Here is a 14,838-nt window from a genome sequence, read left to right as displayed (position 1 = left end):
GCAGGGGTGGATTCCAACCTAACTACTCAACCATTGCGCCACCAGGGCTCCTTTCTTTTGTACTGAAAACCAAACCCACTTCTGTCGAGTCGATTCCGACTCATAGCGACCCTGTGGAACAGAGTAGAACTGCCTTATGGGGTTTCCAAGGAGCACCTGATGAATTCGAACTGCCGACCTTTTGGTTAGCAGCCATAGCTCTTAACCACTGTGCCACCAGGGCACCTTCTTTTGTACAAGGCATTCAAAATTCTGTGTGTGTTTTGTACTTACAGCCCATTGCAATTCAGACTAGTCACACTTCAAGAGCTCAATAGCCATGTGTGGCTAGTGGCTGCTGTACTTAGACCCTGTGCCCAGTGAGGGCAGGGGCTGGGTGTGATTCTTTTTTTGTACCTTGACTCTTAGCCTAGCACCTGGCCTGGAATAGGTACTTAAAAACCATGTGTATAATAAATTAGTTTTGTAAGCCGCCATCTAAGATACTCCACTGGTCCCACCCTGTCTGGAGCAAGGGAGAATCAAAAAAACCCAAGACACAAGGGAAAGATTAGTCCAAAGGACTAATAGACCACAAGCACCACAGCCTCTACCAGACTGAGTCCAGCACAACTGGATGGTGCCTTGCTACCACCACCGACTGCTCTGACAGGGATCACAATAGAGGGTCCCAGACAGAGCTGGGGAAAAATGTAGACAAAATTCTAACTCACCAAAAAAAAAAAAAAAAAAATACTTACTGGCCTGACAGAGACTGGAGAAACTCCGAGAGTATGGCCCCGGAACACCCTTTAGCTCGGTAATGAAGTCACTCCTGAGGTTCACCCTTCAGACAAAGATTAGACAGGCCCAAAAAACAAAATGAGACTAAATGGGCACACCAACCGTGGGGCTAGGACGAGAAGGCAGGAGGGAACAGGAAAGCTGGTAATGGGGAACCCAAGGTTGAGAAGGAGAGAGTATTGACATGCTGTGGGGTTGGTAAAAAAAAAAAAAAAAAAAGAAGAAAAAAATACATTATACTGTAGTGTTGCTTTTAAATATAAAATTTGAACAAATCACTGATAGATTTTTTGAATGTTATATATCTATATTAAAAAGGAGCCCTGGTGGTGCAGTGGTTAAGCACTCAGCTCATAACCAAAAGGTCAGTGGTTTGAATCCACCAGCCAGTCTGTGGGAAAAAGATGGTGGCAGTCTGCTTCCATAAAGATTACAGCCTTGGGAACCCTATGGGGCAGTTCTACTCTGTCCTATAGGGTCTACAATGATTCGGAATTGACTCAACTGCAACGGGTTTTGTTATTTTGGTTTGATCTATGTTAAAGGTCAAAAGTTATTGCTAGAAGAATAATTCGATGTTATTTGTAGAGTTAGAACTTGCTATTTGAATTTTACTCAGTTCGAACAAAGTTCCACATATTTCTGGTTTCCATATAAATACCTCCGTCATGGACGTATTAGTTTTATTTTTAATCTTTCAGCCCTGGTGGCACAGTGGTTAAAAGCTTGGCTGCTAACCAAAAGGTTGGTGCTTTGAATCCACCAGCCACTCCTTGAAAACCCTAGGGGACAGTTCTATTCTGTCCTACAGGGTCGCTATGAGTTGGAATTGATGACAACGAATTTGGTTTTGGTTTAGTTTCATTAAGAAAACAAAAAAACTAGAGATTTATCCGTGGCCTTGACTTTTTTCTTCAGGTATTCAAGATAAACTGGACTACATCAGAGATTTAAATATAAAAACCGTTTGGATTACTTCATTTTATAAATCATCCCTTAAAGATTTCCGACATGGTGTTGAAGATTTCCAAGAAATTGACCCCATGTTTGGAACAATGGAAGAGTTTGAGAATCTGGTTGCAGCCATACATGATAAAGGTAAATTAAATGGTGGTCGGGGGGTGGGAGTTGAGAAAAGCACTTCTCCAAATGCTTATTTAAAGCTTTTTTTTTTTTTCTTAACTGTCAGGTATTGTTTTAACATAACCTTTTCCTAACGTTTGCAATGTTTTCATTTATAAGGCTTAAAATTAATCATTGATTTCATACCAAACCACACCAGTGATAAACATACTTGGTTTCAATTGAGTCGGAACTGGACGGAAAAATATACTGATTATTATATCTGGCATAACTGTACCCACATAAATGGTGTGACCACACCACCCAACAACTGGGTAAGTACAAAGAAAAAATGGGCAGATCTTAAGTGATTAGCCTGGTTGTTTATAAAGTCCTTTTAAGGTAAAAAAATTAATGGATATAGCTTATGGCAAAGGAAAAATTTCCCGGAGAAATAGAAATAAGATACCCAAGCCTCCTCATGTCATTTAGAGTTCTGCTTTCACTGTAGCACTGATGTGTTCTGGAAAATCAAAACCTATACTCTTCATTAGCCTCTCCTTTCCTCACCTCCCTCTCTGACCAGCTTAGATTCCATGTCCCATCAGTTCAATAACTGTCTTGCTACTCTCCGAATCCCTTTGCCTTTCTGACTTCTTGACCCCCCTGTCCAACAAAGCCCAACCACCCACCTTCTCTTTGCCTGACCCTTGGCATCTGAGCCACTGGAGACGTCACACATTCACTGTCCCCACCTGGACTCAGCCCTCCACTCTTGGGAATTTTACTAAATCCAACTTGTCTCTCTTCTCTCCAAGCTTCCTACCTGCCTCCTCCCCCATCTTATCATGTTCAGTAGCAAGCTCTACTTTACAGAGAAGAGAAGCTACCAAACCTGTCGCCGCCTTTCCTCCCCTCCCTCTTCCGACCCACTTCCTTTACAATAGAGCCCGCTGCCCTTCTGCGGAGGGTTGCCAGATGTCGCCAATAAAAATTCAGGATGCCTGGTTAAATCTGAATTTTACATAAACAGTGAATAAGTTTTAGTATAAAATATTGCATGGGCCATACTTTTACTAAACAAATGTTTCTTGTTTGTCTGAAATTCAGATTTACCTGGCTGTCCTGTATTTGATCTGGTACCTCTGGCCCCAGGCCAGTCTCCACACCTGCTCTAGTTCGAGCTCCAGCCTGCTTTCTGCAGAGCCTTTTACTCTGGGTCATCTCTCCCAACTCCAGTCCCTCTTCTTGCCCTTCTCCACAAACATTTAAACATGCTGACGCCAGGGCATCAACTTTTAAATGGTCCAAGGACACTCCAAATCAAGACATTTCAAAATGTGATCTTATCCCTCCAACCTCCTGTATCCAGCCCAGCAAACAGGCCATCGCCAGGTCTTTGGGAGTTATACCACTTTAATTTTTTTTCTCTCCAGTCCACCCATTTGTTAAAATAGTAGTGATGATAATAGCAAACATTTACTAACTGCTTACTATATGCCAGAATCTGTGCTGTGAGTTAGGTTTTAATCCCTATTTTACAGTTGAGCAGGCTAAGGCACAAAACCGTCAAGCACCTTGCCCAAAGTTACACAGCTAGTCAATGATGAAAGGTCTAAGAACTGGATCTACTAGTCAGTCCAGCTTCGTAGTCTGCTCTTAAAACTGTTGTCCATGCTCAAACCATGCCATTTCTTGCCTCTGTGACTGCAGCAGCTGTGTCTCTGGGCATCCAGCTTTCCCATTCTTCCATCAATTTACTGCTGTAGCCAAGGGTTTTTTTTTTTTAATGTATATTTGATGCATACAAAAATATATGTAATATGTGATGAATGGATCAGCACCTTGTGAGATAACCTACACCAGAATACTACTCAACAATAAAAATGAATGAACTATTGCTATACACAACGGTATGCATGAATCTGAAAATAATTTTGCAGAGTGAAAGAAGCCAGACAAAAGACAGTACATACTGAGTCCATTTATATGAAATTCTCGAAATGCAAGCTAATCTATACTGACAAGAAGCAATTAGTGGTTGTTTAGTGTTGAGGGGGGTGGGGAGAGGTGGGAGAAACAGATTACAAAGGGGCACGAGAACCCTTTTGGGGGGGATGGATACGTTCACTCTCTTGATTGTGGTAATGGTTTCACAAGTGTATACATATGCCAAAAGTCATCAAACTGTGCACTTTGTGTGTAGTTTATTGTATATCAATTGTATTTCAATAAAGCTGTTTAAAAATATATGTATATAAAAATATATGTATATCTAAGCTAGGAAAGATAAGAATATAGTGAGCACCAAATGAACTCACCTCCAAATTAAGAATTTGAGTGTTGCCAACACTGCTGAAATCACCTGGGGGCTCCTCCCATGCCTCCCCCACTACCTTGAATTTTGTCTTTCTCCAAGTCCTTGCTTTTATGTTTGGTTTATACCACATATGCTAGACATATTTTAACAATTTATTATGTCATTTCCCCTGTTTTGAACTTTATATGAGAAGTGTCACGCTATGCGGAGCCTTCCGTAATAGGATTTTTCACTCTTTGTTTCTAAGATTCATTCATGTAGTTTTGGGTAGCTATAGTCCATACATTTTCCCTGTTGTATAATATTTCATTGTGTGAGTGTTCCATGATTTATTTATCCATTCTTTGGTTGATGGACATTTGGGCTCTTTCCAGTTTTTTACTATTACTAACAATGCTGTAAGGAACACTCCGCTGTTAAATCTTTCTCCTGGGGCTTCTTTAAGGTAAATAACTAGGTATGGAATTGCTGGGTGTGGGATATTACATGTTCATCTCTACAAGGTAATGCCGAACTGATGTTCAAAGTGGCTATACCAATTTATGTCCCTCCAGCAGTATTTTTTAGCAGTATAAAAATTATATTCTCGTTGATTCCTGGTACTTCCTTTTTGCCATTCAATTGAATAGAATATAGTATCACAATGAAGTCCTGATTTTACCTTTATCTAGTTACTAATGATGTCAAAGATCTTTTCATGCCTTTATTGGCTTGTGCTTCCATTTCTGTGAAACACCTCTTTATGGTTTCTCTCCTTGATTTTCTTTTGGATTCTTTGTCCCTTGGGAGTTGCTTCATGGAGTTCATTTTATATTCTGGATACCAAGGCTTTGTTGATAGTACACACTGAAATACCTTAACCTGGTTTGTATCCAGGTGGGACACGCATGGAACTGGCCAGAGTGTTTCCTTTAAAAGCAGCAGTTGCTACTCAGCTTCAATCAGTTATTGCCATGTAGAAATGCGGGGCCAGTGTGACCATGTCTTCCAATTAAAAAAAAAAAAAAAGATTCATAGAAAATCCCTCAGTTTCATGCTTTGAAGGCCAGCGTAGCAGGGCAGGAGTCTGGGGACCATGGTTTCAGGGGACATCTAAGTCAATTGGCATAATAAAATCTATTAGGAAAACATCCTGCATCCCACTTTGAAGAGTGGCATCTGGGGTCTTAAACGCTAGCAAGCAGCCATCTAAGATTCATTAATTGGTCTCAACCCACCTGGATCAAAGGAGAATGAAGAACACCAAGGACACAAGGTGATTACGAGCCCAAGAGACAGAAAGGGCCACATGAACCAGAGACTACATCATCCTGAGACCAGAAGAACTAGATGGTACCTGGCTACAACCGATGTGTTCCTGAGAGGGAACACAACAGAGAACCTCTGAGGGAGCAGGAGAGCAGTGGGATGCAGGCCCTAAATTCTCATAAGACCAGACTTAATGGTCTGACTGAGACTGGAAGGACCCTGGTGGTCATGGTCCCCAGACCTTCTGTTGGCCTGAGACAGGAACCATTCCTGAAGCCAACTCTTCAGACATGGATTGGACTGGACAATGGGTTGGAGAGGGATGCTGGTGAGGAGTGAGCTTCTTGAATCAGGTGGACGCTTGAGACTATATTGGCATCTCCTGCCTGGAGGAGAGATGAGAGGGTGGAGGGGGTTAGAAACTGGCGAAATGGACATGAAAAGAGAAAGTGGAGGGAGAGAGCGGGCTGTCTCATTAGGGGGAAAGTAATTGGGAGTGTGTAGCAAGGTGTATATGGGTTTTTGTGTGAGAGACTGACTTGATTTGTAAACTTTCACTTAAAGCACAACAAAAATTATAAAAAAAAAAAATCCCTCAGTTTTAAAATGTTGCCCAGATACTGTCTTTAGCATGAAATAAGCAAAAGGCCTATGATGGAATCCCAAGGAAGTCTCAGATTTAAGGAACTGCAGAGGAGACTGAGGAGTGGCGACCAGAGACATGTGAGGACAAGCAGAAGTGCTGTGTCCAGAGCATAGGTGTGAGTGTAGAAAAAGAAACTCAGCAACAGTGTCAAACACCACAAAGAAACCATCACCAGGCCTTAGTTTAGTGGTTTTTATTCTACTACTATGGGTAGCAATACTTGAAGTTCCTAGATTTTTTTCCCTTTTTTTATTCCAGAGAATTAATAGAGTTTTAAACTTATTGTAATCACATTCTGAGGATACAGTTGAAATATTCATTCAATTTGGATTCAAGTTCCAAGACCAACAGAATGTATCTTTCTCCCAAATTGACCCTCCTTGGCTTTTCTTCACAAATGGGAGTCCAACACCAGGCAGGAAGCTCGAGAAAACACGTTAGGAACGTGTACTCCTTGAGTTGGCCTCGTCCTGATTTTGAGAGCACTGTTTTTGTCCATAACACATGATTGACTGCTGTGAACAAGATCTATGTACAAACATATCACAGCCAAGTTTGTGGGCCATCAGGCCAGCAGGTGGCATCTTGGGGGTTAGTTTAGCCTCGTGTTCTCCTTAGAAGGAACACTCTCAGGATTTATGCACCCTTCTTGCACGGGTCCAGGGACACTCATCCTTTCTTAGTGGGCAGTACCATCTCATGAAGAATGCTAAGTGACTGGTGTGCTGTTTTCTTTGTTTGCTAGTTAAGTGTATATGGGGACTCCAGTTGGCACTTTGATGAAGTGAGAAAGCAATGTTATTTTCACCAGTTTATGAAAGAGCAACCCGATTTGAATTTCCGCAATCCTGTCGTTCAAGAAGAAATAAAAGTGAGTATAAACACCCACACAGACTTCTCCATTACATGGAGTCTTAAGTGGTTATTTGAAACACTTCTTCATGTTGAAATATAAATGTGCAGGCAAAATCAAGTAGTGTAATTAAATTCCAGGATTAAGGCGTCTGACGCAAATATAGACACTTGGACATGTCGGCTCCTTCCTCAATCTCACCCAGAATAATCTCAGTGGGAGAGGGGCTGAAACCCCTGCTACCTTAGCTCCAAGTTGCCCCTCTGCCCCTGACAAGGGGCTGGTGCAGTGAAGTGGGTCTTTCCATGGGATCCAGGGTCTGGCTCTGTGTCCGGGCCAAGCCCGAACTCTGGCTGCTGCAGGCCTCTGGGGGAGTTACTTGGCTTTTCTGCATCTCAGATCCCTCACCTATGAAACATAGTTGATGGCAGTATGTATTTCATAGGGCTGTTTTGAAGGCTAAATGAAATAATCCTTGCATAACACTTCTTACTCATTCAGTATTCATTCAATAAATATTAACTTATTTCCTGCTCTGTGCCAGGCCCTGTTCTAAGCACTGGGAATGGAGCAGAGAATAAAAGAAGCCCTGCTCTCAAGGAGTTTCCAATATACTGAGGGAAAGGCTGACAATTGACTAAAAATATAGTAAGTCAGGTGGTGTTGAGTGCTAAAGGTGAGGGGTGTTGGATTGCCAGGGGGAAGTAGCTCTTTTGTACAGGAGGGGAGTTAAGAGGGACCCTGTGATGAGGTAGGTTGTTTGAATAAAGACTTGAACTTTGAAAGAGAACACGTGAATATCTGGGGGAAGAGAAGGTCAGGTAGAGGGAAAAGCAATTGCAAAAGTCTCTAAGCCACTCTGTGTTTTGTGCATTTGAGGACAAACATGGAGGATAGCCTATAGGGTTACCAGATTTAGCAAATAAAAATACAAGACATTCACTTAATTTGGATTTCAGATGAACAACGAATACTGCAATATTTGTGACATTCTCATACTAAAAATTATCATCGCTTATCTGAAATTCAGATTTCGCTAGGCGACCTGTGCTTTATCTGGCAATCCTGCTGGTGTGGCTAGAGGGAAACGAGGAGGAGAGTCAGGGAGCTGAGGTCTGAGAAGTAAGGGGTTATCGGGGACTTGAATACTATTGTGAGGAATACAGGCTGAGCCTCTAAAGACCTCTCTGTGCCTCTGTGGCTCTCGGGGGAGGAGATTGCTGGTGGTCCCAGTGGGAAGGAGAGAGGTGAGTAAGAGGCCACCACGGTAACCCAGGTGAGATCTGATGGGGCTTGTCCTATGTGGTGACATTTATTATACCTGACACATGATTCGTAGTAAATTTGAGCCATTGTCATTTTTCCCCTTCTTGTGGTACTGTGGCTATCAGGGACAAGAGTTCAGGTAATAGGGAGTGCTCTGAGGTGGGTAGGCAGGGAGGAGGGCTGAACAGAATAGAGCTGTGGGCTCATTTCTACAGTTCGTGATGCCAACCAAACAGAGAAGCTGCAGGCTGCCACTCCAGACTCACTAAGGACATCTGGGCCCCTTAGTTTGTTTTCTTGATTGCTTTTTAAAAAAACGACTTTATTGCAATGAAATTCACATACCATAAAATTAACCCTTTTACAGTGTACATTTCAGTGCTTTTTAGTATATTCAGAGTTGCGCAACTGTATCACAAGTTCCAGAACATTTTCGTCACTCCTCAAGAAACCCCCTACCCATTGGCTATCACTTCCCATGACCCCCTTCCTCCCCCCACCTTCCCCCAGCTCCCTGGCAACCGTTAATCTACCTTCTGTCTCTATGGATTTGCTTATTCCCGACATTTCATATAAATGGAATCGTACAAGATGTGACTTTTTGTGATGGCTTCTTTTACTTAGCATAATGTTTTCAAGATTCATCCATGTCATAGCATGTATCGGGACTTCATTTCTATTTATGGACAAATAAAATTTCGTTGTACAGGTATAAAAAAAAATTTTTTTTTAATTTTTTTTATTTACCCTTTTTCATCAATTGATGGCCACTTGGGGTTTTTCCACTCTTTGGCTTTTATGAACATAATGCTCTGAACTTTTGTATACAAGTTTTTGTGTGGCTATGTTTTCAATTTTCTTGGGTCTATACCTAGAATTGGAATTGCTGGGTGATATGGTAACTATGGAAACCCTGGTGGTGTAGTGGTTAAGTACTATTGCTGCTAACTCAAGGGTCAGCAGTTCGTAAACTGCCAGGCACTCCTTGGAAACTCTATGGGGCAGTTCTGCTCTGTCCTGTAGGGTCACTATGAGTTGGAATTGACTTGATGGCACTGGGTTTGGTTTTTGGTTTTGGATGGTAACTATGACTATTTGAGGAACTGCCAAACTTTTCTAAAGCAGCTGCACCATTTTACAGTTTCACCAGTAATGTATGAAGGTCCCATACATTATTTCCACATCCTCGCCAGCACTCGTTATGTCTTTTTGAGTATAGCCATCCTAGTGAGTGCGAAGTGTTCTCTTTTTGTGGCTTTGATTTTCATTTCCTGTGGCTAATGATGTTGAGTATCTTTATGTGTGCTTGTTGGCCATGTGTATGTCTTTTTTTTTGAATAATGTCTATTCAAATTCTTTGCCCAATTTTTAATTGGGTTATTTGTCTTTTTATTGTTGAGTTGTAAGAGTATACTCCAGACACATGATTTGTAAGTATTTTCTCCCGTTCTGTGATTTCTCATTTCACTTTCTTGATGGCGTCCTTTGAAGTACAAAAGTTTTCAATTTTGATAAAGTCCAGTTTATCTATTTTTTCTTTATTGCTAATGGTTTTAGTGTCATCTTTAAGAAACCATTGCCTAATCCAAGGTTATGAAGATTAACTCCTATGTTTTCTTTTAAGAATTTTATAGTTTTAGCTCTTACAATTAGCTCTCAGATCCTCTTGGCATTAATTTTTATATATGATGTGAGGTAGGGGCCCAACTTCCTTCTTTTGCATGTGGATATCCAGTTATCTCAGCATCATTTGTTAAAAAGACTATTCTTTCTGACCATAAATGTATGGGTTTATTTCTGGACTCTCAATTCTATTCCATTCATGTCTGTGTCAGTACCACAGTGTCTTGATTTATGTGGATTTGCAGTAAGTTTTTAAATTGGGAAGTGTTAAATCTTTCAACTTTATTCTTTCTCAAGATTGTGTTAGATGTTCTGAGGTCTGGCATTTTCGTATGAATTTTAGGCTCAGCTTGGCAATTTCTGCAAAGAAGCCAGCTAGGGTTTTGTTAGGATTGTTTGAATACGTGGATCTTTTGAGGGAGTATTGTCATCTTAATAATATTAAGTCTTCTGATCCATGACCTCAGACTATCTTTGTTTTTGTTTGTTGTTGCTATGTTTTGTATTTTTCAGTGCACAGGCTTGCACTTCTTTTGTTAAATTCATTCAGGCGCTCCTTGGAAACTCTATGGGGCAGTTCTACTCTGTCCTATAGGGTCACTATGAGTCAGAATCGACTTGACGGCACTGGGTTTTTATAGACTCCTTAGTCTTAAGACCGTTTTTACTGTGTATGTTTGATGTTCTCCAGAATTTAGATGAATTGCATTGGCATCTGTTATACAAGTAGGCACATTTGAGTCAGGTGGCTTTGTTTTGGGGGGTGAGGAGGAGACAAGGTCAGCAGACTAACTAAGGGTTGCTATAAACTTCACCAGTGAAGTTGTGGACTCTTCTCCATCACCAAAGACCATTTATACATCCACCCTCCCTACACACACACACACACTTATTAGGCACTTACTTTGTGCCAAGTGCTTTACCTGGATCATATCATATAACTCTTGGAACAAGCCTAACCTATGAGCTTTTATGACCATTTTACAGAGAAGGAAATGGATGCTTAGAGAGGTGAAGTGACCCACCTTGGGAGTGATAGAGCAAGATTCAAACCCAGGCGTTGGCACTCCAGAGTCCATACTCTTAATCACAACTCCACACCTGCTTTGAAGCAAACCGTTTCTCTCTCTGTGCTTCCCTTTTCCTGCACACTTTTTTAGGAAGTTTTCAGTTGGAAATTCATAAGTGTGCATTTAAACTAGGAGGTTTATCAGACTCCCTGTGGGAATGGTGATGGCTTGTCTAGAGATGTTTAGATAAGTGTGATAAATTTTGCCAAAATGTGCCAGGCAATAAATTAATTATTTTTTGACTAGCTCAACTGTTCCCCTACAGGCTTGCCAAAAGTGCAATGTGTGAATAGGAGCCTTATTTACTGGTCCCCCAGGATGGAATTGCTCTTGGGATAACTCATTAGACATTATTTGTAGGGCTGGTTTAGTAGATTTACTATTAGAAGTAAACATGGAAGACTTAGAAGCTGGGCGGGAAGGCTCTTTGCTCTTGGAAAGGGGTTTTCCGCATGAAGGAGACTTCTGATTCCTTCCTCCCCCCAGCAGTGCTTATCTGTGCAGTAGAGTTAAGCAGGTTAATAATTTGCCACCCAGAGAGTTTGGGCCGGAGGTGGCACATTTGGAATGATTCTTGCTCACCGAGCCTGAACTTCGACCTCTTTGCTCCCGTCAGATGTCAGTTCATCCGCACAGAGAAGACTGGGTCTTCTCTGCGGGGGGCGAGGCACACACAGGGCACCCAACACATGCCACCCTCCTCTCTCCTTCCTCTCCTCTCCTGAGCAGGGCTTGAGTGCTTTCAGCTGGAGAAGCCAGGAAGCGTTCTCGAAGGTGGGGGGGCTGGCATTTGTATAGATGTTTGTACTTTTCCAATCACTTTGGCTTTTACTTGCCTCCCAAATGCCTGATTTGACAAATGAGGAAATTGAGGCCCAGAGAGATGAAAGTGACCCAGTGGGCCTGCAGCCTAGCAGAAAAGAGACTCTGGGGAGCCTGACCCCTTGACTGGGACTCAGTGTGATCCTGGCCCCACCATGGGGGAATGATGAGCTCTGGGGTTCACGGCAGTTGGGGATGAGAACATGCTGTCCCAGAGCACAAGCGATGGCTCACCCCACCCCTACTAAGTATAGTATTGCTGGAGACAAATGTAATTAAAAATGTAATTCTCTCACTACTTCCTTTATAAACCGGCTTTGTGTTTAATGATAATAATTGCACCATTTATGAAGCAGCTCCTATATGCCTGATGCTTTATTATGAATCATTCATTTAGTAACATAATATGTATTGCAAGTTGACCATGTGCTAGGGATATGGTGGCTGGTAAATTACACACATAGTCCCTGAGCAGTGCAAATGGTTAATACGCTCAGCTCCTAACCAAAAGGTTAAAGTCCACACGGAGGCACCTCGGAAGAAAGGCCTGGCCATCCACTCCCAAAAGGTCACAACCATTGAAAGTCCTTTGGAGCAACAACTAGAACAGAATAACAAGAATGTTGACACAATGTGAAGAATTTAACCCATGTCACTGATCATCATGTCTAGAAAATACGGAACGACAGCAGGTTTTGCTGTGTTTATTTCCACACACACACAAAAAAAACAACTTTTGAAACACAATCCTACTCTGAGATACATGGGGTCACCATGAGTTGGAATCTACTCAAGGACAAATGGTTTGGTCTTTTGGTTAGGTTCGTTTAAAAATGAAATGGGTTAACATTTGTAAAGCACTTATATAAGTAATCGTTAAATTATCCATAAATGGACAGGTGAATAATGAATAAAAGGTGTAAGATAACCTCCCAGAGGAGCACTAACTTTTAAAGGCCCTTAAAGTAGACTGAAGAAGCCCTGCTGGCGTAATGGTTAAGCGGTCGGCTGCTAACCAGAAGGTTGGCAGTTCAAACCCACTTAGCTGCTCCTCTGGAGAAAGACCTGGTGATCTGCTTCCGTAAAGATTACAGCTAAGAAAACCCTATGGGGCCATTCTACTCTGCCACACGGGGTCACTGTGAGTTCAAATCGGCTTGACAGCACCCAACAACAGCAAGAAAGTATGCTGAGAGGGAGTGGCATGCCAGGAATGGGGTGTCATGGAGCTAAGGGTTATAAGTTTTTCCTGAAGAGAGAATAGTCAACAGTGTCAAACGTTTCAGAGAGGTTAGGTTACATAAAGAATAGAGTGCCAATTGACTCATTTAATCCTCACAGAAACCCTGCAAGGTGAGTATAAATTTATTGAAGAGGAAACCGAGGTTTAAGGAGGTCAAGCAGACAACCTAACTCATGCAGCTGGACAGTGGGGAGATGAGATGAGCCCCGGACGAGTCAGATTCCAAGGCCTGTGCTTCTTTCTCTATGCCCTGCTCCTGGGGGGGATAGCAAAAAATTTTACCTAGGATCTGAACACCAGTAGGGGCCGTTCTCTCTGCACTTTTGAAATATCCTATACTCTCTCATTCCTCCCTCAGGTGGACAACCTGGGGTTTGTGTCATTATCAAGAGGATCTCTTATATATCATCACATGTCAGAGCAGACCATTTCGACTTCCCAAACTTGCCGTTTTAGGTAAACAGGCCCAGCAGCTTTAGCTGTCTTAAAAGGACAGGCTTGTCTCCCGTGGTTTTGTGAATTTGGATATCGTTAATGTTGAATTGATTAGTTTCTTTTAAAAAATAATACATATTTTTTGTTGTTGTTGAGAATATGCACAGCAAAACGTAATACCAATTCAACAGTTTCCACATGTACATTTCAGTAACACCGATTACATTCTTCTAATTGTGCAACCATTCTCACCCCCTTTTCTGAGCTGTTCTTCCCTTATTAACATAAACTCACTGCTCCCTAAGATTCCTGTCTAATCTTTTGAGTTGCTGTTGTTGGTTTGATCCCATTATAGATAGATCTTAAAAGAGCCTAATGTTCAAGGCAGACATTGTTTACTAGTTAAGCTAAACTGTTGTTTGGATTTAAGATGACTTCAGAGTATATTTTGGTTTCAAGTTTAAAGATTATGACAGGGCAGTAGTTTCAGGGGTTCCTGAATCTAGATTCCATGAAAATTTGAAATTCTGTTCTGCATTTTCCCCCTTTTGATCAGACTCTTCTGTAGAATCTTTGATCAAAATGTTCAGTAATGGTAGCCAGGAACCATCCGGTTCTTCCGGTCTCCTGGCATAGGAGGCAGTTGTTCATGCAGGCAGTTAGCTACATATTCTATTTCCTCCTGTTTCCAACTCTCCTTCTTCTGCTGTTGCTCCAGTGAATAAAGACCAATCGTTGTACCTTAGATAGACACTTCCAAGTTTTTAAGACCCCAGGGGCCACACAAAGAACTAGGTGGTAGAACAGAAGCACTGAACACATTAGGCCAGTTAACTGGAATGTCCCACGAAACTGTGACCTTAAACCTCCAAACCTAGGAACCAAATCCCATGAAGTGTTTGGTTGTACACAAGCAGACTTAGCAGCTACTCTTTTTTTTAAAATCATTTTTGTAAATACGTCTGTCATACAACTTTTGCAAATGACTTCTTTTTGACTCAGGCAGCAGGTTGTTTAAGGAGAAAAGAATGAAAAGGTAGAAAAACCAGGACTGTGTGATGTTTTGGGAGATAGACAAGAATTGCGAACGCAGTGTTCTGTCCCCAGAGTCCCATTGTGCCCATGTGAGTCACCCAGACGTGGCACGACCAGGCTCTGTGCCCACTTCCACATCAGCACCCTGGGAGAGCTTCTTTGGAGTAAGAGGGGATTAGTGATTAAAATCTAGGCTTTCTTTGTCTTACCTGGCTGAGAGAATAAATAATGTGAAGCAAATATTTTTCAAGAGCAAACTTTGGATTATCTGGGTGAAAACCTCAGCATTTAAACTGACTCTCAGAAAATAACCATCCAGCTTTTTGTCCCATCAAACAATGGTATTGTCTCTACCTGGACTAAAGAGAAAACCCCTACCAAGCTCATAAACCTTCATTGGGGTATACGTTTCTCATCCTTTAATGTTGGGTC

The 14,838-nt window shown here is 41.8% G+C and overlaps 1 protein-coding gene across 1 annotated transcript in view; it reads left to right on the top strand.

Annotated features, from left to right (window-relative positions):
* SLC3A1 (solute carrier family 3 member 1) overlaps nt 1–14,838 on the top strand; it is a 64,362-nt gene that overhangs the window by 8,739 nt on the left and 40,785 nt on the right. Inside the window, exons 3-5 of the mRNA XM_049870344.1 lie at nt 1,702–1,881; nt 2,026–2,180; nt 6,805–6,930. Coding sequence (XP_049726301.1) covers nt 1,702–1,881; nt 2,026–2,180; nt 6,805–6,930 — 461 coding nt within the window. The remainder of the gene's footprint in view (nt 1–1,701; nt 1,882–2,025; nt 2,181–6,804; nt 6,931–14,838) is intronic.

Source organism: Elephas maximus, chromosome 26 (genome assembly GCF_024166365.1).
Source record: "Elephas maximus indicus isolate mEleMax1 chromosome 26, mEleMax1 primary haplotype, whole genome shotgun sequence".
In the NCBI taxonomy this organism is placed as follows: Eukaryota; Metazoa; Chordata; class Mammalia; order Proboscidea; family Elephantidae; genus Elephas; species Elephas maximus.
This window is presented reverse-complemented; position numbering and strand designations above follow the sequence as displayed.